This window comes from Notolepis coatsorum (genome assembly GCF_963971535.1).
Source record: "Notolepis coatsorum genome assembly, chromosome: 10".
Lineage (NCBI taxonomy): Eukaryota > Metazoa > Chordata > Actinopteri > Aulopiformes > Paralepididae > Notolepis > Notolepis coatsorum.
Genome location: NC_140174.1, coordinates 71,987,023 through 72,013,926, shown reverse-complemented (window position 1 = coordinate 72,013,926; position 26,904 = coordinate 71,987,023). Strand labels below are relative to the sequence as shown.

The following is a 26,904-nucleotide window of genomic DNA, read 5'->3' as shown; positions in this document are numbered from 1 at the left end:
TTTTCTTTTTGCTCTCCAGGTCAACAGATTTTGACGGGTTACAGAGTGGGAATGATTGATGCCATGGCTTATGACTGGACCTCCAAAGTCTTGTTCTGGACTACAAGCTCTTACAAGGTGGTGGTGGCCTTCAGAGTAGCAGACAAGTCCAGGCGAGACATTGTGACTGGCTTAAAGAGTCCCAAGGGAATCGCTGTGCATCCCAGTGCAGGGTGAGTGCTTTATAGCAGTGGTTCCAGTGCTGGATGAGTGCTCTTTAGCAGTGGTTCCAGTGCTGAGTGAGTGCTCTATAGCAGTGGTTCCAGTGCTGAGTGAGTGCTCTATAGCAGTGGTTCCAGTGCTGAGTGAGTGCTCTTTAGCAGTGGTTCCAGTGCTGAGTGAGTGCTCTTTAGCAGTGGTTCCAGTGCTGAGTGAGTGCTCTATAGCAGTGGTTCCAGTGCTGAGTGTGTTCTTTAGCAGTGGTTCCAGTGCTGAGTGAGTGCTCTTTAGTAGTGGTTCCAGTGCTGAGTGAGTGTTCTTTAGCAGTGGTTCCAGTGCTGAGTGAGTGCTCCTTAGTAGTGGTTCCAGTGCTGAGTGAGTGTTCTTTAGCAGTGGTTCCAGTGCTGCTGAGTGAGTGCTCTTTAGTAGTGGTTGTCATCAACATAATCTGTTTTCTTTAGGTACATTTTGCATTACTTTGCCTTCTGGTCATCTCCGTCCAGTTGACGAACAGTAATTTGAAAAGTGTGTTATTATCGATCAATGCAGCCGTAATTTCACGTAATTTCAAGATGTGTTTTTGACGTTTTAATTCTACAATCAAAATCAAAATGGCTTCCCTTCAAACATGTCTAACCGCATCAGGCAAAAACGGGGCCATTTTAGTTTTAGTTTTTGACGACTGCATACCTTTTTTGCAAAGCTTAGCTTTATACTTTATACTTATAGCACATGCTGGTCTATTTTGAAAGGTAACATTCTGAAGTTGCTAAAGCAATAAAGAGAAATCACTTTGAGTGCTAATGTATTAGAGGTTTGAACACACTGAAGTAAAAGTTGTGTGTAGTTACATTTCTGTTTAGTGGTTGCCAGATGCCTGTATTTAAGTTCCAGCATAGAGGTAGGAGTTGGAAAACACTGCGATTCCATAGCCTGAAGTCTTGTAGTACAGGTCCAAATTTGATAAAAACCCCACGGAAAATGAGTGTTTGAGAAAACCGGACGTGGTCACTTGAGTCAAATGACGCTCGGCGGATATGTCATCATATAACTCGAGACCCAAAGCACACAATTGGTTGAGTGTGGTGGCGATCGAAATGTGGCAAATTCAACTTTGGAACGGTGTATTGGATGATCAGCGAAAAATGCAGCTGGTAGACGAGAGCAAAGTGCCGTGAGTGTGCAAGTGCATTACGGTCCAGCAATCCAAAAAAGAACCACCTGTTCCTGTATCTGTTATTTTATTGATGTGTGTGTGACCAAACAATAACAACAGCAATAATAATAATAATAATAATAATAATAATAATAATAATAATAATAATAATAATAATAATAATAATAATAATAATAATAATAATAATAATAATAATAATAATAATAATAATAATAATAATAATAATAATAATAATAATAATAATAATAATAACAATAATAATAATAATACTAGTAATAATAAAGTAACTTTGCTCCAATCAGTAATCCACAATTGCATGTAATTTGAAATCAGTCACTTTTCAACATTTGAAAGGTACAGAAACCCACCTACTCTCTTCACAGCTATGTATTTTATCTGATACTGGCCCACAGCTACTTGTTTTATAAAGTCTGATACTGATCCACAGCTACTTGTTTTATCCTGTCTGATACTGATCCACAGCTACTTGTTTTATTCTGTCTGATACTGATCCACAGCTACTTGTTTTATAAAGTCTGATACTGGTCCTCAGCTACTTGTTTTATAAAGTCTGATACTGATCCACAGCTATACTTGTTTTATAAAGTCTGATACTGGTCCTCAGCTACTTGTTTTATAAAGTATGATACTGGTCCACAGCTACTTGTTCTATAAAGTCTGATAATGGTCCACAGCTACTTGTTTTATAAAGTCTGATACTGGTCCACAGCTACTTGTTCTATAAAGTCTGACACTGATCAATAGCTACTTGTTTTATCCTGTCTGATACTGATCCACAGCTACTTGTTTTATCCTGTCTGACACTGATCAATAGCTACTTGTTTTATAAAGTCTGACACTGATCCACAGCTACTTGTTTTGGTCTGACTGGTACCGTCCAGCAGTAATAATGAGGTCCTGGATTGACGGCAGCAACGCTGTTCCTCTCGTCAACACGACGCTGGGATGGCCGTACGGACTCGCTGTGGACTACATGTAAGTACATACTGTAGAGCGAGAGAGGGAGAGATCTGTCATCAAAAGGTTATCTAAAATGTTATCAGGTTATATAAGTAAAAGGTGCTTTCAGTGAACTGTTCCTTTTAGAGCAAAATATTAAAATGTATGGTGCAGGGTATGGACATGAATGAGTACTTACGGCACAAATGCAGCTAAAAGTTGATAAACGTACTTCATTTTTATAATATATTTTATATTTTATAATATATAATTTCATTTGCATACAGACACGCCCCACCAGCTCCTTATAAGGCGAATGAGGCGTGTGAAAAACAACAGAGGTTTGGCATTGCCATCCACCATGCTGATCCATTCTACAGGTAGCGCGGAAGCGATTGCGACTGATCTCAAAATGTGATTAGATTCAATAAAATGTATTGTTATTATACAGCACAAGTACAATACACCATCCAACCAGAGTGGATAAATAAAAGCATGGAGAAAGACTTAGTGAGGCAACCTCAGCGCACAAGCACGCACACACACACACACACACACACACACACACACACACACACACACACACACACACACACACACACACACACACACACACACACACACACACACACACACACACACACACACACACACACACACACACACACACACACACACACACACACACACACACACATACTGTATACGTATGTACAGTATCTTCACTAAGTCACCTGCCTCACCTGCTGCATCTTAATAACCCAATCACGCAATATAGTGGAATAGACAAAGAATAGATTAACAAATTCCATATAAATCACTCCGTAGCGCGACAGCGATTTGCGACTCCAAATTATCTTTTATATAATCTCCCAAAATTGTATTAGATTAGATTCAAATGTATTGTCATCATACAGCACAAGTACAATACAACGAAAATATGTTTGGCATCCAACCAGAGTGAAAATGTATGTACAATAGTAACATACTGGTATATCAAGCCGTTTCTACACTGGCTCTTAGATGTGCGCAAGCAATGTAATAAATAAACAAAACTAACAATAAATAATATAAGAATAACAAGACAGTATATGGAATATTAATAGTCTATTCCACTATAGTGATCAGGGGTTAGTTCTTATTTATTATTTATCAGTCCTGTATTAACTAACCTACACTAGCTTCCGGTAACATTTAGAATTGATTTCAAGGTCCTCCTCCTTATATACAAAGCACTAAATGGAACAGGACCAAGCTACATTGCAAATTCTCTAGTCAACTATGTGCCTCTTAGAACATTGGGTCTCATTCAGTGGCGTCGCGTGGGTAAAATAACAGGGGAAGCCAAAAAAATATTATTAAAAAAAAAATTATTCAATATTTTTATTAATATTTTTTTTTTTTTTTTTTTTTTTTTTTTTTTTTTTTAAGTCAAGCAGTCACCATGTACACTACAGTATGGCTCGGCGGCCAGTCAAACGTTATTTTTATTTATTTAACAGATTGCAGAATGGGTACAATACAGTACGGCTCAATACACATTTACGATGAATTGAAAATGGGGGACCCTGATGTAAACAAGACGAAAGTCTTTCTCTGGTCTGCATCCCCTTAACAATTGTATGTATTGAGCTGTACTGTACTGTACCCATTCTGCAATCTGTTAATAAAGTTTTCATTCATTCATTCATTCACACACAATTGTATAAGGGGATGCAGACCAGAGAAAGACGTTTGTCTTGTTTACATCAGGGTCATTAATACTGCTGGAGCATTGGTTAATTTTTGGTCCGATTTTTCCTTGCGCGATTTTGCGCGCCGCGTGGGAGCAAATTCGAGACACATATTCGGTTGCAAAAAGGTGTCCCACGGTCTCCTCTATGGCCGTGAATATTTTCACGCGGATCGGAATCACGGCGCGCCCGTGGGACACTTTTCCGTTTCGGCGAGTTTATTCCACGCTTTCTGTTTTCCTTTTCTAAGCATTTTAGCGGCTACATGTGAATCAGTAAAAGTTGCGGGACGCCCAGATGTTTCCACGATAGAAAGCTCGCGTGGATCCCATAATAGGCTCACAGCGTAAATACAGCGTTTTTAAAATCACGCGACATTTTCAGGGTCGCGAGCCGACCTTTTCCCCTCGTTTTCGATGATGGAAGTGATTTAGGAAAAGCTTCGGCACGCCGAGAGGTCCCCGTGGATTTAATCTCGCGAGGATCAGGGCAATATTCGGCCCGTGGGAACAGTTACGGGTTAATACAATGTTCAGAGTGCAGAGGGGAAAATATGGCACCTGCCCCGCCTCCAGGTGGAATATTATGCTGAACGTCTTCCTCCCAGCTCCGTTTTAAACTTTTAGGGTGTGGCCCAGTGGCAGTCAGCTCGAATCTGATTGGCTAGGATCGGATTTGGAGTTTGGACTCACTCTATAATGCTGGAAACCTGGAGAAAGAGACCTACCCACTGCTTCTCTCCTATACTAGCTGCAGTAGTGAGCACAGTCTGACAGTGTGTTAGAGGGAGTGAGAAGGAGAAGAGGGAGACATTTAAAAAAAAAAAAAAAAAAAACACAGATGCACAGATGAAAATGAATGTAAACTATATAAAAAAATATATATATTTTAATTTTTTTTTTTTTCATATTTCATATTTCATAATTTGATATGAAATTTATAGGGAGGCATGGCTTCCGTTGGCTTCCACAAGGATTCGCCACTGGTCTCATTCTCGAACGAATTTACGACCAAAAATTTCGTCTTAGCCAGATTTCGGCCCATTTAAGACATATTAGGGCTGGGAGCGGGAGTCCCCAAATTTTCCTGAGATCAGATTTGATCGTGGCTGAGAGCAGATTTAAGAGTGCTGAGGAGCAGTCTTATGATTGATTGACTAATTTAAAATTTTATTAACTTGACAGACTGTGTTCTCATAGTGATTCCTTCATGTCAACGCTATACAGGCCTCCTTGGAATTAATTACTTAATCATAATTAAAATAAATATGACAATATTTGTACGATAAGAAATTACGCATTTGATGTCGGAAAAATAAATAATATGGATTAATCTGATCACAGGGCAGCTGCGTAACCATATCTGAACCAGCTATTTTGGACAAATGTATAATTACTCAGATATTCAAACACAATTATGCAATTATTGTGAAATGATTGAAAATAATAATTATTTAATGCCTTCTGTGGAATTTGTATTTCTTATTTGTTACACATCTGTTTTAATGATTAATTATATACATTTGAAAGAATGCAGGTCAACATGCAATGTATCCCATTGATTGGTATACAATGGGACAGACCTTTGTTTGATTGATTGATTGATTGATTGAAAACTTTATTAACAGATTGCAGAATGGGTACAGTACAGTACAGCTCAATTACATACAATTGTTAAGGGGATGCAGACCAGAGAAAGACTTTCGTCTTGTTTACATCAGGGTCCCCCATTTTCAATTCATCATAACATATATGACACACACGACACAGATAGACAGTACTGCTACATCTATACATTTATGACATACCAGATTTGCAAATACAGTACTGTTTGTGATACAAAAAGAGTCCAGAAAAGAGAGTACATTTGACGTAGAAACTGTTGGAGGAGGTTGAGGGGTGGGTGGGGGATAGACTTACACTGTACAAGCAAAACTGTACATTGGAATATTGACAAAACCATACTTGGTGATTTACTGTACATTGGAGGGGGTTGATATAGCTATAAACCTGCATTCCTTCGAATATATCATTAATCAATTAAACTTATATTGAAATACACTATAGCCCTATAGCCTATACACCAACACTGAAATGACAGTGGATAAATAAATAAGAACTAAAGCTAATCGGTGGAAATAGACTGCATTCATATTCCATAACAAGTCTTGTGTGCGCCTACGAATGAACAGTATAGGCTTAATTATGGAATAATAAGCCATACTGCGTTCATTCATTACGCCCGCCGTAGGCTATATATATTATATTTCATTCATTCATAAACAGTACTGTGCGCGCGTGTGTGTGTTTGTGTGCACGCGCTGCGGCAGGTGTACCACGAGCTGTATATGATGCCAATACATTAATCTAATCTAGTTTTGATGGCTCGCAAGACTCGCAAAGCACTTCCGCCATTACATTTTCACACAGTTGCGTCACTAGTTGCCTTATAAGGAGCTATGGAGGCGTTGTTTTGTATGCAAATGACCTGAACGGGAACGCGCGTTTCGAGTTAAGACGGAATGCCATTCTCCAAGCAGGTATCAAATCATATAATTTGTGTGACCGTTTCAGCCACTTAAGACATATTACCAGCACGTTCAGGACTCAGAGTGAACTTGTCATTGATTCTGTCTCAGTGGTTCCAAGATAAGTCTTCCAGAATAACTCTTTGAAAAATTTTCGGGAATGAGACCCATTGTGATCATCTACTACTGGTCTATTGAAGGTTCCAAGCCACAGTCTAAGGAAAATCGGGGATGCAGCCTTTGCAAACTATGCACCAAAGTTATGGAACACACTACCTATGGACATTAGGGAAGCTAGATCTCTTAATATTTTCAAAAATAAGCTAAAAACTTCTTCACCATAGCCTTCTAATACACCCCGCTGTTGATTGTACTGTAGCACTATTTTACTCTGTCCATTCTATTGCATAATTTTACTATCTATTCTATTCTACTATTCTATTATTGCACTGTATTATTTTACTCTGTCTATTGCATTTTATTACAGGTTCAAAACTGTCAGGTATTATTAAACTGTGTGGGTATCAAACAAAAGACTGTCAGGCGTTAAAACTGTGTAGGACCTAGGCCTAGAACTGCACCCTGAGAGAGGGAACTGCACCCTGAGTTGGAGGTTTGCCCTGGGTGGGAGGTTCAAAGGGTCAAAGTGGGTATAAAACAGGAGGGAAGACTGTCAAGTTTTAAACTGTGGATACCAAACAGAGAAGGTAAAGACGACTTTGAACTGTTGAACAATAATCCAGAACGATTTTATTGCACTGCGCTATTGCACTATTTTACTCTGTCTATTTTATCTTACTCTTTTTATTATTGTCTATTTAAAACTGAATCAAACCATAAACAAGGTGGCCTGTTGGGATGTTAGATCCTAATGTAAAAAACTGTGATTTATATGTCTTTTATGTGCTCATTTTATGCCTGTCTTTTTTCTGTTGTGAAGCACTTTGATCTGCAGTTTCTGTATGAAAGGTGCTATTCAAATAAAGTTTATTATTATTATTCGAATAATAGAAGCCTACTGCTGGAACGATAAATGTTTTTGCACGTATATATACAGTACGTGTGTGTGTGTGTGTGTGTGTGTGTGTGTGTGTGTGTGTGTGTGTGTGTGTGTGTGTGTGTGTGTGTGTGTGTGTGTGTGTGTGTGTGTGTGTGTAATGCTCACAATGCCTCATTGAGTCAGGACTATAAATGTAAAACGTAATTATTAATGATAATGAAATATTGTCGTATTTATTATCATTATAATTATTTAATTCCATGGATGTCTGTAGTATCAGCAATCCCCAATGACTTGTCCCAGAGAAAGCTGTTGAAACCACGGGCACACACCAATCTGTCCGACTTACAACTGCCTTTTCGAGTAGGTAAATCCTACACAGAATTTACAATACGAAGCCATTCAAGAATGCTGAATAAGTACATAAATCAAGTTACGAAGGAATTCCTTGGTAAGTTTTACGTATGTCCGTTCGAGAATGAGGACCCATGTCCCTGTACGAAAACAGGAGAAGGAACGGAGAAGAAAATCTGGTAGCAACAAAGAACCATATTTTAAAGTAAAGCATTCCACACACACACACACTGTGTTCTGTTACGAGTTTGTTTACTTCTGACGAGCCAATGAGCAACAGCATACAGGTTACGTCACACATATAAGTACTGAATATTACGTGAAACGTCAAAAGTCCACTTTACGCTAATGCCCTAAAACAAGTTTCTAAAGGCATAGTGCACATAAATATAAATACATATAATACATTCTATGACATCTCCCCTTCAGGGTTTTTGTGTTCTTTCTTGTAACCAATAAATATTGCTTGAGCATTACTAAACATTCAGAACATACATATACAGTAGTATGCCATTAATGTCCATTCTCTTTCCTTTTATTTTTTTTCTCTTAATTTAACCACAGGTTTGCTCAGTCTGCCAGACCGGGTATATAATAATAGTCCACCCTGTGGATCCGGTGGTCGGACACAGTCGGTCGGTGAGACAGTGCCAGTGGTGACTGTAGGGTCAGGTTGCTGAGTATAGCAACTCCATGTTGTTGTTCATCTGGAGCTAGAGGGTACGTCTCTCCAGCTGGTGCAGGGACGTGCTGCAGGTGACGACAGTTGCGTCTCAGTGCTGCTCCCTGTTGTGTCTTGATGACATAAGACCGTGGAGTGACGCTTTCTCCAGTTATAACAGCAGGTTTTCCCCAAGCTTTCTGATGGTCTAGCTTCACAGGGATAGAATCGCCAGGCTTCAGCGATGGCAAGGGCTTTGCTCCGTGGCGATGATTAAAGTAGAAAGCTTGTTTCTGTTTTTCCATTGTATCCTTACTCTTGACGTCCTCTAGTCTAGATTAGGCCATTTAGGCTGAAGGTTCGTCTCGAGTGTTGGAAGTGTTGTCTTCATCTTCCGGCCCATAAGCAGTTCAGCTGGGCTCACACTTGTGGTGGTGCATGGTGTTGATCGGAAGCACATGAGAGCGAGTAGAGGATCCTTCTGTTTTAAAATCCTCTTTGCAATTTGAACTCCTCTCTCGACATGCCCATTCCCTTGGGCGTTGTGTGGACTCGAGGTAATGTGCTGAAAGTCAAATCCTCTAGCAAACTCTTTAAACTCCTGACTTGCAAACTGAGTCCCGTTATCGGACACAACCTCATCTGGACAGCCAAATCTTGCGAAAACTGTCTTTAGTTTTAATACAACCTGTGAGGCTGTGGTTGTTGGCATGTGAAGTATCTCGAGAAACCTGGAGAAGTAGTCTGACACAACGAGGAGGTACATGTGTCTGTTATATTCGCACAGGTCAATAGCGAGTCTTTTCCATGGCCGCTCAGGTAGAGGAGTTGAGATGAGAGGTTCCTTTCGCTGTGTGTTTCATCTCACAGCAGAGCAGACAGGACTGAACTTTCCGTTTGATGTCAGATGAGATCCCAGGCCACCACACAGATGTGTGAGCCCGCTCTCTGCATTTTGTCAGACCCTGGTGTCCATCATGTATCCTGTCTAGAATGTCTGTTTTCAACACATCCAGGACCAGCCGAGCGTCGGGACCATTTAGCCTGCTGGCTACCTAGCTCCAGTTCAACCAGTAGCCGGTACCTGGCTGGTGCTAACTAGCTAGCCATCGCTCTGGGAGCTAACGCCGGTACCCGGCTGGTGCTAACTAGCTAGCCATCGCTCCGGGAGCTAACGCTGGTACCCGGCTGGTGCTAACAAGCTAGCCATCGCTCCGGGAGCTAACGCCGGTACCCGGCTGGTGGTAACTAGCTAGCCATCGCTCCGGGAGCTAACGCCGGTACCCGGCTGGTGCTAACTAGCTAGCCATCGCTCCGGGAGCTAACGCTGGTACCCGGCTGGTGCTAACTAACTAGCCATCGCTCCGGGAGCTAACGCCGGTACCCGGCTGGTGCTAACTAGCTAGCCATCGCTCCGGGAGCTAACGCTGGTACCCGGCTGGTGCTAACTAGCTAGCCATCGCTCCGGGAGCTAACGCCGGTACCCGGCTGGTGCTAACTAGCTAGCCATCGCTCCGGGAGCTAACGCTGGTACCTGGCGCTAGGTAGCCAGCAGGCTAAATGGTCCCGACGCTCGGCTGGTTGAACCGGAGCTAGGTAGCCAGCAGGCTAAATGGTCCCGACGCTCGGCTGGTTGAACTGGAGCTAGGTAGCCAGCAGGCTAAATGGTCCCGACGCTCGGCTGGTTGAACTGGAGCTAGGTAGCCAGCAGGCTAAATTCTCCCGACGCTGAACTGCCTGCGCCGGTCTGTCTGTCGAAGACCGAGGGAACCACATCAGGCTTCAGCTGATTAGTGGTCTTCTGGACAAACCTCCCACCCCCAACAACATAATCCGAGGCAATGAAGTGTTCTCTGGGGATCTTCATTCCCTGTCCAACAGGCTGATCGCGCCGCCTGAGTGCAGCCAGCCTGAGCCAACATGCCAACAACACTGTTTTTTTCACTGGTAGTTTGTGGAAATTAACCAACTTTCCTCTCTCTTTCACACGGTAAAATTAGTTTTAACAGCCAGGAGCAATACAAAAAGAACCACTGCGGTCCCGTTGTTTGATAGGCAACATTTGACTGACCCGACAGTCCATGTTTACTATGCAGCTAACCAGCAGTGTATACACCAAACCAACACTGTGACGTCAGCAACAAAATGGCGCCGCCCATGGCGAAAACAGGGAAATTATATTTGATTTTTCAGACAAATAAGCAGGATTTCACATTTTATTATACTGTAGGACCCTGTCTTACACAAGGTACACAACAAACAAACTAGGATCACATTGTTCACTGCTTCATCTCCCCTTTAAAGTCTTCTATGCCAATCAGGTATTTTTCAAACCTCTCGCAGGCCCAGACACTTCTTTTTCGATCTGGGCGTATCTGGTTTCAGCCTCAGATAGACGACGTGAACAGTATGCCACCGGTTTCCAATCCCTGTCATGCAGCTGCAGCAGTACGCCACCTAGGCCATAACTGCTGGCGTCAGCTGAAACAGCAGTAGGCCGATTCACATTGTAGAACATCAGGACTGTAGAGGTAGACAGAATGTCCTTGATGCGCTGGAATGCCTCCTGCTGTGCGTGGTCCCAAGTCCAAACAGTTTTGGATCTCAACAGTTCATACAGTGGCTGTCCCACTGTTGACAGGTTTGGGATGTACTTGCCCAGGTAATTGAACATGCCCAGGATATGTTTCAGCTCCTGTACATCCTGTGGCGATGGGAGCTCACGGATTGCTCTGACCTTTTCAGGGTCAGGCCTCACGCCTGATTTGTCAATCACTTGGCCTAGGAAATTAAGTTGTTCTTTTCTGAAAACACACTTATCTCTGTTTAACTTCAAGCCAGCTGACTCAACCCTCTTCAACACCTTGCTAAGGCGTTGGTCATGCTGTTCTGGAGTGTCTCCATACACCAGTATATCATCCATGTAAACGGCTATTCCTTCCAGGCCGTTTAGAGTTTCAGCCATTTTCCGTTGGAAAATCTCTGGAGCGCTTGTGATTCCAAATGGGAGACGTTTGAAACAGTACCTCCCATGAAGGTGGTTAGCTTGCTGCTCTCTGGGTGTAGAGGTATCTGCCAAAATCCTGAGGCTGCATCCAACGATGTAAACATGGTTGCACCACTCAGTTTTGCAGTGATTTCCTCTGTAGTAGGAAGGACGTACCTCTCTCTCTCCTTACAGCTTCATTTAACCTCTTCAAGTCCACACAGATGCGCACTCTTCCATTTTTCCTTGGAACAGGCACCATAGGTGCACACCAGTCAGTGGGCTCTGTCACCTTTTCTATGACACCGTTCTTTTCCATGCGCTCTATCTCCTCCTCAACTTTTTTCACAAGAGGCAAGGGGACTCTGGGGGCTGTATACAGTGCATATGGCTGAGCGTTCGCCTTTAACCGTATTTCTGTATCGAGTGTTCCATGCTCACCAAATGCATTGTGGACCTCTTCGATGCGCTTTACCAGCCCCATCGCAGTCGCTGTGTCTCGGCTTAACAGGTTATTTGCATTGTGGCTGCGGACGACATATACTGGGAATGTGTACGGCTTCTCCTTGTAAGTCGTGTTGGCCTGAAATTTCCCCAACAGTCCAACTGACCCCCAGGATTGCACAGTTTGACACTAGACTGCTCTAATGTTTTTTCAGGGGTTAACATGTTGAATGTCTCTTCACACATGATGTCTGCATCTGTACCCGTGTCAATTTTTTATTTGACAGATGTCGCTCCGATGAAAACATGTACAGTCCACTGTTCATACTTCCTGTTGGGAGAGTGTTTGTTTGTGACTGCACCCAGGAAGTATAGTGTCTGTGAAACAGTCTCTGTCACTTCTCTGACTGACTTGCTCTGACATTTTATTCCCCAGTGACCCACTTTTTTACATTTGTTACACCTTGATGTCATGGCTGGGCACCTTTCCTGGTCTTTGTGCTTACATTTTCCACATCTTCCACACTTTGGTTCTCTTTGCTCCTCACTTTCTCTCCTATTGGAATTCCACCTGGGTTTTCCCCTGTATGGCGTTTTTCCACGTGCAATCTCCTGCACTGCAGCGCACGCCTCTCCCTGCTGGTGAACTTGAAGTTGAACCTCCTCGGACTGACGGACAGTCTGAATAGTTTGGGCTAAAGTAAGCTCAGCCATTAGCTGTAGCCTACGTGACAGTTCCTTGTCAATAATGCCCACCACTATACGGTCACGAATATGTTCATCTTTGTTCACTCCAAAGTCAGTGTTCTGATAAATCATAAAGAGCTCGAATAAACATTTCAGCTTTCTCACGGGCTGCTGTCCTCTCAGGTTGAAACAGGCGCGCTCGTGAATTACATTCCTTTTGCGATAAAAGTACTCGTCATATTTTTTTTTTTTTATCCACTTTTTCTCCCATTTTCTATTTTTCTCCCATCCCAATTTCATATCATCCAATTCAACCCTCCCCTGTCTCGAACGCTGTTTCTTGCCTCCCACAAGCCGGCTGCAATGTGGACTAAGTCATACATAGCACGAGTCCCCTCCGATACTCGAGGTAACAGCAGTCGCATATTTTCACCTGCGCGGCGCGATCTTTCAGCGTCAGGGGTCTGCGCTTTGGAGGGGCGTCGCCCCCATCGCTTCCTGATTCTACTGCGCAGGCGCACCAACCGACCTGTAGGAGTCGCTGTCCACAACATCCGATGCCCACCCATCAGTTTCCCACCCCCTAATACTGCCAATGTGTATTAGTACGGACGACCAGCTAAACTGAAAGCAATGTGGAGCACTGGGCTCGAACAGGCGAACCCAGCGTCTCCAGTATTCATGGTGAGCGCCTTGCCCACTGCACCACGTAGCCGCCCATTACTCGTCATATTTCTTTAACACAACGTCCAGCTTATCCTTATACTCCTCCTCCGGAAAAGTAAATGACTTGAATATGTTTTCGGCTTCATGGCCCATGGTATAAATCAAGGAACTGACCTGGACCTCGCCGATCTCCCTGTTTAGTTTTGTCGCCACTCGAAATCGCTGGAAACGCTGCTTCCATTCGGCCCACTCTCCAGGACGATCAAAAGAAAAACTGTCCGGTGGATTAAACTTAGCCATTTCTCCGATGCAATGCGTTCGTCAAGCACTTTCTGACACCATGTAAAGTAAAGCATTCCACACACACACACTGTGTTCTGTTACGAGTTTGTTTACTTCTGACGAGCCAATGAGCATACAGGTTACGTCACACATATAAGTACTGAATATTACGTGAAACGTCAAAGACGTCAAAGGTCCACTTTACGCTAAATACATATAATACATTCTATGACACATATAGGTCTGTTTTGAAATTGGGGTAGAGACAGGCACGCGAGAAGTCCGCGGGGAGTGGGGGTGCTGAGATATCGATCGTTTTTGATTATATATATATTTTTTTTATATATAATTTTTTTTTTATATAAAATATATATATTATATAATTATACTTGTAGTTGTATTGTCTGCGAGACATCGCCACCACGCAACACGTCAAAATGCTCGCTATCTGCAAACAGCTCCACTGTCTGTCATGTCATAACCAACACTCTCGTTCACTTGACTAGAGGATACTATGATGAATTGAAAATGGAGGACCCTGATGTAAACAAGACGAAAGTCTTTCTCTGGTCTGCATCCCCTTAACAATTGTATGTATTGAGCTGTAGCCTACTGTACTGTACCCATTCTGCAATCTGTTAATAAACTTTTCAATCAAACTTTTCAATCAAAACCGCTGCCCAACTCCGCGCTCTGAGCGTGCGACGGTGCGAGACAAGTAACTGTTCTGATGCACACATCACAGCCCAGCTTACCCCACATGGCTGTTGCGCACTCCCTCTGCAATTCGTTCCCCGCATACATGATCGCCGACATGATGCAAAAGGTCTTCGATCACCCTCCCGGGGGCTCGGATAGTTCTGCTGGCTTGTTCATATATTCCTTTACTGCGAATGCAGCGTCCCAAAAGTCCAAAACTATCCCAGCCGCTGTGTCTATTTTTTTTACCAACGGATTTCCAGTTCCGCGTTGACGCTTCCAGGCCGCGTCTATTCGAATCCCAACCGGTTCATGCGTCGGCTACACGCTGTTAATAATAACACTGCATTATCGAGACAGCGCCCCTATGACGATCTGAATGAATTCCAAGAGTAGGGTAAATCTGCAGTGCCGTTCCGCTCTGTGACATGAGTAGCCTCGGTTACAAATTTGGAATAAAATCCAAAACAACCTTGCAGTTGCAGTTACACTCCCATCCAGCAGGGGGTGCTGCAGCCCCTGCCGCACCCCCCCCTTCTCGCGTCCCTGGGTAGAGATGTGTTTGAGTAAGCCCCTGTGTGTCCTGTCTGAGGGAGAGTATACCTAAACTCCATGCCTCAGATTGTCGATGAGCCTCAAACAATGTTCACTTCTAATAATTCAATCTAACAAATTCAATGGGTTTCCGGAAACTGAAACCAATGCCTTAAGAAATGTTTAAACTTCCACGAAATCTGGAGATGCTGGGCTCGCCTGTTCGAGCCCAGCGCTCCACATTTGCTTTCAGTTTAGCTGGTCGTCCGTACTAATACACATTGGCCGTATTAGGGGGAGGGAAACTGATGGGTGGGGATCGGGCGTTGTGGACAGCGACTCCTACAGGTCGGTTGGTGCGCCTGCGCAGTAGAATCAGGAAGTGTCGGGGGCAGCGTGAGCCTCCCACGCGTTACTCCTCGCCACTGAGAGATCGAGCTGCGCAGGTGAAAAGATGCAACTGCTGTTACCTCAAGTACCGGAGGGGACTTGTGCTATGTATGACTTAGTCCACATTGCAGCCGGCTTGTGGGAGGCAAGAAACAGCGTTCGTGACAGGGGAGGGTTGAATTGGATGATACGAAATTGGGATGGGAGAAAAATATAGAAAAATGGGAGAAAAAGTGGATAAAAAAAAATTATTTTTTAAACTTTTGGGTGCTTTTCTGGAAGTGGAGTCAGCACCTCATTACTTACTACAGTTGTGTTCGTTGGAGCCATCGCCGCAGTCGTTGTCTCCATCACACACCCAGGTTTTGGCGATGCACCTGTCGTTACCACAGGTGAATAAGTCGGCGGCACAGGTGGAAGGGAGGCGAGTGGGGCAGTTGGCTTCATCACTGGCATCACCACAGTCGCAAACATTTATTTGAAATTATAAAGTTATTAAGCCCGAAAGGACTCGATCCATATGATCTTTAACTATGAATGTAAGCAATTTAATGATTAGGTTTCAAAACATTGTTCGTCCTACAAAACTTTAAACAAACGTAATATGGTTCTTCCCTGCAAGGATTCAGTTATAGTAATGAGAGAGATTGGTTATATTATATCGTAATAGCTTACGCTCTGCTCGTAGTGGAACATATCCCATATCCAGTCTAATACTGAATAAATGTCTTCACATGTACACACCCATCCGCCTGGCCACACCCCCATCCGCTCCTCTACATATGCGGGGATGTGGCCATACTAACAGCTCCTTCCCTATTTTCACCACCGACAAGTGTCTGTATACACCACTTGAGTTTAGTGCCGAAATAGTTGTTGGAAAGGAGCTACGTGGACATTGTATCTTATTTTTTCTCTCTCTCGCCAATTTATGAGAAAAGCTAAGTCAAAATGTCTGCACCTTCGGGGGGTTCGAACGCTCACAACGTCACTCTTCACCAGCGTTTCTCCATTGCCGCGTCCGCCGTGCGTCGTGGGGCTGCTCTGACTCCACGGTCGTGGCAGTCAGATACGCCCGAGCGGCGCCTGGTGGTGAGTCTGCCTCTCCGAGGGGCCGTTGAGCCACCCTCTCCCATGAGATGGCCTGGTTCCGGCCCTGGTTCCCCCGCCAGTGGACGGTCGGCCGATAGGTCGACAGCTCCTCTGGTGCCTGGGGATTTGCGACACAGGCTCTTCGCCTCTGCTCGCTCCCATCGTAGGGCGACGAGCTGCAGGGGCGAACGGCCTGGCTTTGGGGTTGTGCTGGAGCCGAACGAGAGTGCTCTTGCCCTGTCTCCGTTTCCGATGGAAACTGAGGATCACATGGAGGGGGCGAGAGCGCTCTTGTTTGATGCCCCACTGGATTCGTATCATTCTCCCCGTCGGGGTGTGGCAGCTAGTGTTGCGTCTCCTTGGGGTCCCTTGTTCTCCGGTGTTGGGTTAGAACCTCCGACCCTGAGACAAGATGCCCAGCTATCTGCCGCGTCGGATGGTGGCGCCCGACATGGCAGCCTCCCGTACATGAGGGACGCGAGTGACGTGGAGGGAGGTACGCAAGGGGAGTTGCTTGCCTTGTTCCCCGAGCTCATGGCGGCGGCCGCAGCCGCTAATGGCGTGGCGTTGCCGCAGCCTCTGCCTGCACCTGTTCCTGATGACATGATAGGTCATCTCTGGCAACGTCGTCCTGTGAGAGAGACGGGCGTTGTCTGCCCATTCTTCCCTTCGATGGAGGCCTACGTGAAACAGGGACAGGTAATCTCCCGCATCACTGGCCTTACCCCCGCCTACGTGCCAGTCACGCGGGTGGCGGGTTTGGTCCAGGGACTAAAGGACGGGGTGCCTCGGCTTGATAGCCCAATGACATCCATTCTTTGTCCCGAAGTGGAGTTGGGAGCCGTTGCGGAAGCCGGTTCCCCAAGGGAAATCAGCTAGGCAGATGGCTAACTGGAGTGACCAGCTAGCGAGCTACATGTCGGGGATGATGGCGGGCGGGTCGGTATTGGATGACCATCAACAGTACCTTCACGCCCAGGCGGCTGGAGCCATCCTGCACCTTACCCAGCTGCAGGCGATAGCCGCCGGGAAGGGGCGCGCCCTGGCCACTCTGTCCCAGCGCCACCTTTGGCTGGAGCAGGTGAGGGTGCCGGAACAGAAGTGGATTCCCCTGCTCACCGCTGTTCGGGTCGGCCATGCAGCAGATGACGGCTGCCTGCAGAGAGATGGAGGAGGAGCGCGCTGTGCTCTAACCCAATTTCCCCCAACCCGATGCCACCGGTGATGGCAGACGAAAGCAACGCTGGCAGAGGACCGTGACCGTTGCCTCGGCCACCACCGCCGCCGCTGCTGGGCCTTCGTCCAAGAAGGCCAGGAGTGGAGGGAGTGCCTCGTCCGCCGTAGCCAGCCGCCCCACGCCCGGAGGTGACTTGGTTAGAGTGTTAGTCTAGAGAAGTGCTCATATATGTAGCTTGTACCGAGGTCTTGACCCTCTCTTAAACGTCTGTGTTTTTTCTTTAGACATAAAACACGGGTGACGTGTTTCGCACATTAGCCTAAAGCCTTGTATATAAAACCTGTTCGCAAATGAGTTGTCGTCTGTGGCTGGCGTGCATTGGTTTAGCTTATCCTAGTGGATATACGCTTTTCATGTAGCATGCTAGCTACACGGGTATCATCGCTGCTGGTTGTTTTTCATCGTATCCGGGGTGTGGGGTCATGAGGGGGTGAACTGATAAACCTCCCTCCCCTTTTTTTCTGATTGGTCAGGGGGTTGGGCCTCCTGTCCTTCGGGCTTCCTATCGCGCTGTTGGGTCAGCGTGTCACAGGGTAGGGCGATGGGGCGGGGGGGGGGGAAGGGAGTTCCCTGGTCCCACGCCATATTTGGGCAGGTGGGTCACGGAATTCCCCCCGCCATAGAGTACATCACTGGGCGCGTTTCTATTGGTTGTGAGACTTCCGTGAGTTCTTTTCAGGCTCCATGTTGTGGACCTCTGTTGTTGTCAAGATGAGTTATGCGGTGCGTGAGAACTTAAAAAGAAGTTTTCTGCTCTGCGCTCTGTTGCATATGTCTTGAGCTTTTGGTCACGTAGCTCAATGTTACATATATCTTTTCAATTGTTACTCACGTGGGAAGTCTCTCTGGGGGTTCCCTGTCTCCTCTCTTTATACAGAGCAAGTTTCAAGTTCAAGTTCAAGTTCAAGTTTCTTTAATAGTTGTCATACAGAAGTACAGAATACTTTTATACAAAATGCTTCTTACTGTTACGCTCCAGAGTGCTAGACAAGATAAGTATGAAATAAAATAGTATAGCATGTAAAATAGAAGTAAAAATAGAGGTCACAGTGTTGAATGAATGAATGAATGAATGAATGAATGAATGAATGAATGAATGAATGAATGAATGAATGAATGAATGAATGACTTGAATGAATGACTTTATTTGACAATAAAAAATAAACATGTGACAGAAGAGCACAGTCATGATATACTGCCAAGGATAAAACACAAAAAAGCTCAGAGCTTATTTCCATTGTGGTCCTTGTAGGGGTAGGGGGAGTGTGATGCTAAAATACATGCATCAAACAAAACATGACATCACAACACATCACATATACCATTTAACATTTATATACAGACTCATACAACATGCAAGGGTGCCTTAAGCTAAGTGACTAGGTCTGGTCAAGTATAGTCCCTTTTGAGCCATGTCTTCAGGCTGGACTTGAATCTAACGGCATTGTCTATGATTTTCAGTTCACTGGGCAGACTATTCCAATAGACAGCTGCTGAATACAGGAAAGACTCCTTCCCCATGCAGCTCCTGAATCTGACTGGCACAAAGTCAGTTGAGCTGCGCCTAGTTTGGTATGCATGGGTGTCTCTGATTCGGTTAAAGTAGTTGTTAAAGTACACTGGCACTACCCCGTGCACTATTCTGTGAACTAGGCATATCCCTATCTGATTTACTCTGTCTTCCACCTTAAGCCATCTCATGATCTCAAAGTGAGAGGGGTCAAGGTGGGTTCGGGCAGGTAGCCTTAGTATTACCCTGATTAGCTTGTTTTGTGATGTCTGTAGTTTTATTTTCTGACTTTTGGGGGCACTGTTGTACCAGGAGCCACACGCATAGTCATAGTGACACTGTATGAGAGCTCCAGCAAGAATAGACATCCAGTTCAGTATAGACATATGTACAATGTTCGATGCAGAATAGAAGTAACTGAGTTACCATACAATATACAATATAATATGCAATGTACTAATATACAATACTATATAGTGCAAAGCAGAAATGGGATGAGGTACAATTTAGGTACAATTTACAGTAAGGCGTACGAGTTGTAGTGCAAATCCTTTACCAATAAATATAAAGTGTGTTTAGGTGATCTAAAGTGTGGAGAGTGGGTGCTGCAGTATGTTGTTTGTTTAAAGTGAGTGTGTGCGTGTGGATGTGTGTGCTGTGTGCATTTGATGGTTGTTGCATAGTGTTTATTGTTCGTTGAGCAGCCTGATGGCCTGGGGATAGAAGCTTCTTCTGAGTCTTTCTGTGCTCGCCTTGAGACTCCGGTATCGCTTGCCTGACCGCAGCAGTTCAAAGAGGCAGTTGTTCGGGTGGCTGGAGTCCTTGATGATTCTCTTAGCCTTACCCCTGCACCGCTTGTTGTAAATGTTCTGGAGGGTGGGAAGCCCCCCTCCAATTGTGCGTTCGGCTGAACGTGTCACTCTTTGTAGTCTGCTTCGGTCTTGTGCAGTGCTATTCCCAAACCAGGAGGTGATGTTGCCAGTCAGGATGCTCTCTATTGTACATGAGTAGAAGTTCTTAAGGATCTTCTGACTGACTTGGAACTTCCTTAGGCGCCTGAGGAAGTAGAGGCGTTGTCGTGCCTTCTTCACAACACTGTCAATGTGTGTGGTCCATGTCAAGTCCTCGGATATGTGGGCTCTGAGGTACTTAAAACTGTTCACTCTCTCAACCGGTGCCCCGTCGATGCTGAGGGGGCTGTAGTCCTTGACCCCCGACCTCCTAAAGTCCACAATCATCTCCTTTGTTTTGCTGACGTTCAGGGAGAGGCTGTTCTCCTGGCACCATCCCGCCAGGACCTTGACCTCTTCCAGGTAGGCCCTCTTGTCGTTTGCGGAGATCAGGCCCACCACTACTGTGTCGTCAGCAAATTTGATGATTGTGTTGTTACTCCGCTGAGCCACACAGTCGTGTGTGTACAGGGAGTAGAGGAGGGGACTCAGAACACAGCCCTGGGGGGCCCCTATGTTGAGGGTGATGGATGAGGAGGTGCAGTTGTCTGCTCTCACCACCTGGGGTCTGCCCGTCAGGAAGTTCAAGACCCACTGGCAGAGGTCATAGTTCAAGCCCAGGTCCCTGAGCTTGGCTATGAGTTTGGAGGGGACTATGGTATTGAATGCCGAGCTGTAGTCGATGAATAGCATTCTCACATAATTCCCCTTCCTCTTGTCCAGGTGTGATGCTGCTGTGTGCAGCACATGGGCTATGGCGTCCTCCGTGGACCTGTTGGGGCGGTATGCAAATTGCAGGGGGTCCAGGTTGATGGGAAGGGAGGAGCAGATGTAGCCCTTTACTAGCTTCTCAAAGCACTTCATGGCTATGGAGGTGAGAGCTAGTAGTCGTTGAGGCAAGCAGGCTTGGATTTTTTAGGTACAGGGATGATAGTGGACTTCTTCAGGCAGGTGGGGATGACAGCCTGTTCTAAGGACAGGTTAAATATGTCAGTGAATACCGGGGCCAGTTGGTCGGCACAGACTTTTAGGACGCGGCCTGCTGCCTTCCTGATATTCACTTTTTTAAAGGTCCGCCTCACCTCATGCTCTGTTACCCTGAACACTGAGTCTCCATCAGCAGACCCCCCCCCCCCCCCCCCCCATTGCCGTGGCTTGTAGGCTGGTGTTGTTATTACCAGCCTCGAACCTTGCATAGAAGGTATTGAGATCATTTGCTAAGGAGATGTCACTGTTCAGTTTGAGGGAGGTGCCTTTGTAGTCTGTCATCGTTTTGAGGCCCTGCCACATAGCTCTGGAGTCAGCCTGTTCAAACTGAAGTTCAATTTTATCCCTGTAGCGCCGTTTTGCCTCTATTACTGTCCTCCTTACGTTGTATCGCGCCACCTTGTGGTCATTCATGTTGCCTGCCACCAGGCCGGCGTTGTATGCTGTGGTGCACGCTTTCAGAGCTTCACGGACGGATTTGTCTACCCAGGGCTTTTGATTTGGGTAAACTTTAATTATGGTAGTGGGGATTGTTTCTTCCACCAAAGTACGAACAATGTCCAGCAATGTCTCCGTGTAGTCATTAATGTTATCTGTGCCACAGAACACGCTCCAGTCTGTGCATTCAAGCGCAGCCTGTAGCGTCTCCTCTGACGCCACATCCCATTTCTGCACCTCTCGCGAGACTACCGGAGTGCTCTTGATCCTTTGTTTATATTTTGGTGAAAGAAAAATGGCCGCATGATCAGATTTTCCGAAGCCGCTAGCAGAATGAGCCTTGTACCCACCCTTGAATTGCGTCTAACAGTGGTCTAAAATGTTACCGCCTCTGGTGTTACAAGTCACATGCTGATAGAAGTCCGGCAATACCTTTCTCACATTGGCGCTATTGAAATCACCCACAACCACAATAGCATCGTCAAGGTTCGCTGACTGGAGTTTGTTTACCTCGTCGTGGAGCCTGGAGAGCGCGTCACCAGTGTTTGCTTGCGGTGGAATATACACTCCGACCAGGATGATCGACGTTAACTCCCTCGGGAGGAAGAAAGGTCGACACTTGATGGTTATATATTCCAGGTTGGGGGAGCAGTGGTTCGATAGTTCCTTCACGTTGGCTGGATCGCTCCAATTGTTGTTCAACATGAAGGCTATTCCACCTCCACGCTGTTTGCCGGATTCTACTGTTCTATCCTTGCGGTGAATGAAGAAGTGTTCGGCCGGTTGGATGGCGTGGTCTGGGACGTCCGGCGTCAGCCACGTCTCGATGAAGCAGAGAACATTGCAGTCTCTAACGTCTCTCTGGAATTGAATCCTTGCTCGGATGTCGTCTAGTTTATTGTCTATTGATTGTACATTGGCTAGCAATATACTGGGTAGTGGCATCCTGTGCCGCCTGGTTCTCAATCTGTTATGGACTCCAGCTCTCTTTCCTCGCCGCCTGGTTCCTTTGTTCCTGGGGTCGAGATCTGGTCCTGATGTCCTCAAGATCTCAACAGGCCATTGTTGCGGTTCAGAGAGCTGATCCAGAGAGTAATCCAGTTGGTAAGTTTCCCGTAATCCAATGTCTATGAGTGACTGACGGTCATACACATTAAATGCACCTACTGTTGGTACTCTTAAAACTATAAATATTAACAAAAGTAAGCACAGTCTCAATGGAGTGCACAGACAGGCAGCCGGTCATAGCGCTCCGTCGAGACTGTGCTTACAAAAGGGTTGACAGGGGTGTTTTCCCTCAGACGCTTCATATGGGACCCATATCTGTGTCTCTTGCCCGGCTTCCTGCCGCTCTCCCAGGCGGCTTGGAGGGAACGTTATCTGAGTTCTTGTTAGAATTACCATTGATATGTTTTGGGTCTCGACGTGTACATAGTGCTGGCCCTGGGTGCTTCTGTGTGGAACCACGCATGGGCTTGCGCGCCTTGGTTGCTCATCATTGAAACAGCGTTTTTATGGGGCAACTAGGATGGAGTTTGTCTCTTCCGAGCACCAGTGTACTAGGTTAGTCTCGATGAATTCTTGTTCATCTCTGGGGGGAGATAACGGAATAGATGAAAGCATTGGCGGAGGGGTCTCACGCTTTTGGGGTGGGCCACCGGGCGCGGTGCTTTTATGTTCTGACCGGCTTGGTGGCGCCCTCTGTGATGTTTTAGATCGACACGCGTACCTACCCCCCTCTTAGGACTGGGGATGGTGCCGTGATTAGGACACGGGACTGGTTCTGGTCGCGCCGGACCAGGTCAGTTAACCCGTTGTCCGCCGGGGCGCAGATCTGCTGTTCTGGTACCCTTGTGCTTTTTCGGGGGGAAAATGCCGGGTTGGCCCGGGCGTTGCAGGGGTTGATGTTATGGAGGTGTTCGTGGTTATGTCACTGCGTGTTATCCTTCACTATTGCTTGGTCCATATTGTGTTGTACCTTGCGCTGTGCTAAAGGAGCCTGGTCCTTCTCCATTCTTTTTTCGCCCCTCTCTTCTCCTGCTTGGCGGGGCTGGGAGGGGGCTGTCGAGGTGGTTCTTGTACCCCTCTGGCATCCCTGTGTACGTCCCGGTCCGCCGGGCCCAAGTCCGGACTCGTTCTCGTCGACCTGTTGGCCTGGGTTAACCCCTTCTTGAGAACTGAAACACTTGTACTGTTGTATAGCCGGTGTATACCCGCAGTTGTGTTTTGGAGTTTTTTCTTGGGGGGGTTATAGGAACAACCGCCTCCTGTTAAACTAAACATAGGGTGGTGGTTGGTTTCCAGGTGTGTTGGTAGCGGAGTCGACTCTCGGGTTAGGCCGGGCTTGACCCCGTCTGCCTGCGAGTGTGCCCCCGCACCCTTCATGACGTCTGCCAATCGTGTCAGCCTTCTCTGCCTCGGCCCCTCTAGAGGGTCAGGTTTTTTTTGTGGAGGCTGCGACATGGTGCACAGCATACCGAATGCCCCTTCCGCCCCCGGGTGCTGTTTCAGCAGACCCCTTAGGCACCTGTCTAGTCCGCAGTGCTCCAGGCACAGGTCGAGTCCTTTTGACCTGTTGCCTAGATTGAGGGATCAACCTCTTTGGGGGTTGTCTCCCCGGTGTGCTGCCTGGTCCCGCTGTGGGGGTGTAGCCTCTTTGAGTGCTTCAGGGTGGCGTGCTGTAGAGGGAAAGGGCCTGCTGGTGTCACTAGTGACCGCCTGGTGGGGTCTCGATGCTGCGGCGTCGTTGGCCTCACCAGGCCCCCTTTTTCCGGGGGGTCCTGACCCTTCCTGAGGCTGGGTCCTCCTTCACGCTCCGCTGCTACGGCCTTGCCACGGGGTTGGGTTCTTGACCTTGACCCCGTGATATTAGGGATTGTAACAGTTTTTTTTTCTTCCCGTTCGTTCCCTAGTGGCATGTGGGTTGCGCGCCTGTGTAGTTGTGGGTTCTTCTGTGGGAAGGTAAGTCCCATGATCTTCTCACCCTGTGCGTTTGAGTTGCTAAACCCTCTTCGCACAGTCGGATCCGATTCCCTCCCGTCCTCCACTAGGGTGGTCCGGGGGCTCGGGTCCTCCCCGGTTCTGATGGTTGTGGGGGGTCTCAGCGGGTACATTTGTCGAGCTTCCGCTCTGCTCAGCTCCTGTGTTCCACTACGAGCAGAGCGTACGCTATTACGATATATAACATACGGTTATCCTATAACCATAGTTATATGAGTATAGCGAGTGCTCTGCTCCACCGAAGGCGAAGACCACGGGGTCCTCAGTGAGTCCGAGCAGAGTGCTTGCTATACTCATATAACTATGGTTATAGGATAACCGTATGTTCTAGGTGGGAATAAGACTTCCCTTGAAAAAGTAAATTGAGTGCGCTACCACTTTATACTCCCTGGTATGTCAGATCATCACAAGTTTCTGTTAAATCTCTTCGTTGGCCATATTCACACTGCAGGCATATTGCTCTTATGTCATGCTCAGGTTGGGATTACTGGAAAGGAATCGCAACCTGAACATGACATGAAGAACAAAATGGCCACCGTGTGAATATGGTCAATTGTAATGGCTGAAATTCTCTGTGCTTGTCTTTTGTCCAGGCTGGACAGGTTGTACTGGGTCGACGCCCAGTTGAACCAGATAGGACACATTGGCATTGACGGATATGGCAGACAGACGTTCAGCAATATTGGCCAGATGACCTCACCCTTCTCCCTCACCATCCACTCAGGTGGGCATGTAAAAACCCAGATAGTCAGGGAGTAGAATTCTATTTCTGATTGCTGTTACATACTGTTTTCTTCATCTCCAATGTTTGTCAAACGGAAGTGGTTTAACTCATTTTGGCAGTGTTGTAGTGTACTGTAGACTACCCAAACTGAGTTCAAGACCAATGTGTGTCCTTGTCCAGACTCAATACCAAGACCAAGGTTTGTCCTTGTCCAGACTCAATACCAAGACCAAGGTTTGTCCTTGTCCAGACTCAATACCAAGACCAAGGTTGAAGCCAAAACTGAAAAAGATAATCCTAATAATAATGGATTGGATTTATATAGCGCTCTTCATGACACCCCAGTGACCCCAGAGCGCTTACAGAGTCCATTATTCGTTCATACACAGTCATACCGGTGGTGGTAAGCTACAATTGCAGCCAGAGCTGCCCTGAGGCAGACTAATCATCGCCTACGGCCCCTCCGACCACCACCAACATTCATTCACATGCATACACATTCATACGAGGCAAGTAGGTTAAGTGTCTTGCCCAAGGACACAATGGCAGTGGGATGGACATGGGCTTGAGCGGGATTCGAACCACCAACCCCGATCATTGGACGACCCGCTCTACCCCTGAGCCACGCCGCCCCACAAATCCTAGAGCAATTACTAGCACAACCTTTAAAATTGCTAAAATAATTATATAGTACAATGATATACTGTATACACAGTAGGGATGGGCATTTTAAATAAAAATCCAGATCGATTGATCACATTCTATATTCGAGTGATCGTGTATTACTCGTAAAGGGGGAAAAACTAATTTTTTCTTTTTTTTTAACAAAATGTTGTTCATTCACGTATATGTTTAAGGAAACCAACAAACAGTTATAATCTTTCACACGATGTGAAACAAACTTGTAAAAAATTAATAATAATAAATAAATCAAATAAATTCATAAAGATTATTCATAATTTAAGATCGATTTTTCTCATAGCTACGAGTAATCGATTACTCACACCCATCCCTAATACACAGTTGTACCCATCCTGCTGACTTGTTACACAGAACTTGTAAGTCGCTTTGGATAAAAGTGTCAGCTAAATGACTAAATGTAATGTAATGGTATCTATCTTCTTGTTTGACTCTGGAGAAGACGGTAGATTAATTTCCCATAACGTTGGTGTGTTCCTTTTGAAAAATCCATAAGAGATCATAAGAGTTTTGACACCAAGTTCTCTCACAACATGGCACTTTGGTACTTGTGTGAGTTTTATATGCTTTGCATCTTTCTCTAATGCTTACCCACCTACTTTCCCTCTTCCAGAGCACCTGTTTGTGTCTGACACGAGGACCAGGGCAGTGTTCCGCATGAGAAAGAGGGATGGAGGAGGGAACATTATGATCAGACAGGGAATGACTGGGATAATTAATATCAAGGCCTATTCAGCCGACCTCCATAACAGTAAGTGTACCAGTGAGAAACTTGGGAAAAGGCATTTTATCCATTTAAACAAATTAAGGGTTTCACTCCAGAATATATCCATTTGGAGAGAAAGAGAAGGGGTGGGTATGACATTTTACTACTCAATGATAATGATAAAAATAAACGAATCACATAATCTAAAATATTTAGTTACGGGCGGCTGGGTGGCGTAGCGGAGATTGTGCTCGTCACCAATG

At 45.9% G+C, this 26,904-nt stretch overlaps 1 protein-coding gene across 1 annotated transcript in view; it reads left to right on the top strand.

The window, feature by feature from the left end:
• Positions 1-26,904, top strand: part of lrp2b (low density lipoprotein receptor-related protein 2b) — a gene marked incomplete at its 5' end in the record, with an annotated part of 304,974 nt that overhangs the window by 79,339 nt on the left and 198,731 nt on the right. Inside the window, 4 exons of the mRNA XM_084323212.1 lie at positions 20-212; positions 2,246-2,371; positions 25,106-25,236; positions 26,549-26,686. Of these exons, the coding sequence (XP_084179338.1) occupies positions 20-212; positions 2,246-2,371; positions 25,106-25,236; positions 26,549-26,686 (588 nt within the window). The remainder of the gene's footprint in view (positions 1-19; positions 213-2,245; positions 2,372-25,105; positions 25,237-26,548; positions 26,687-26,904) is intronic.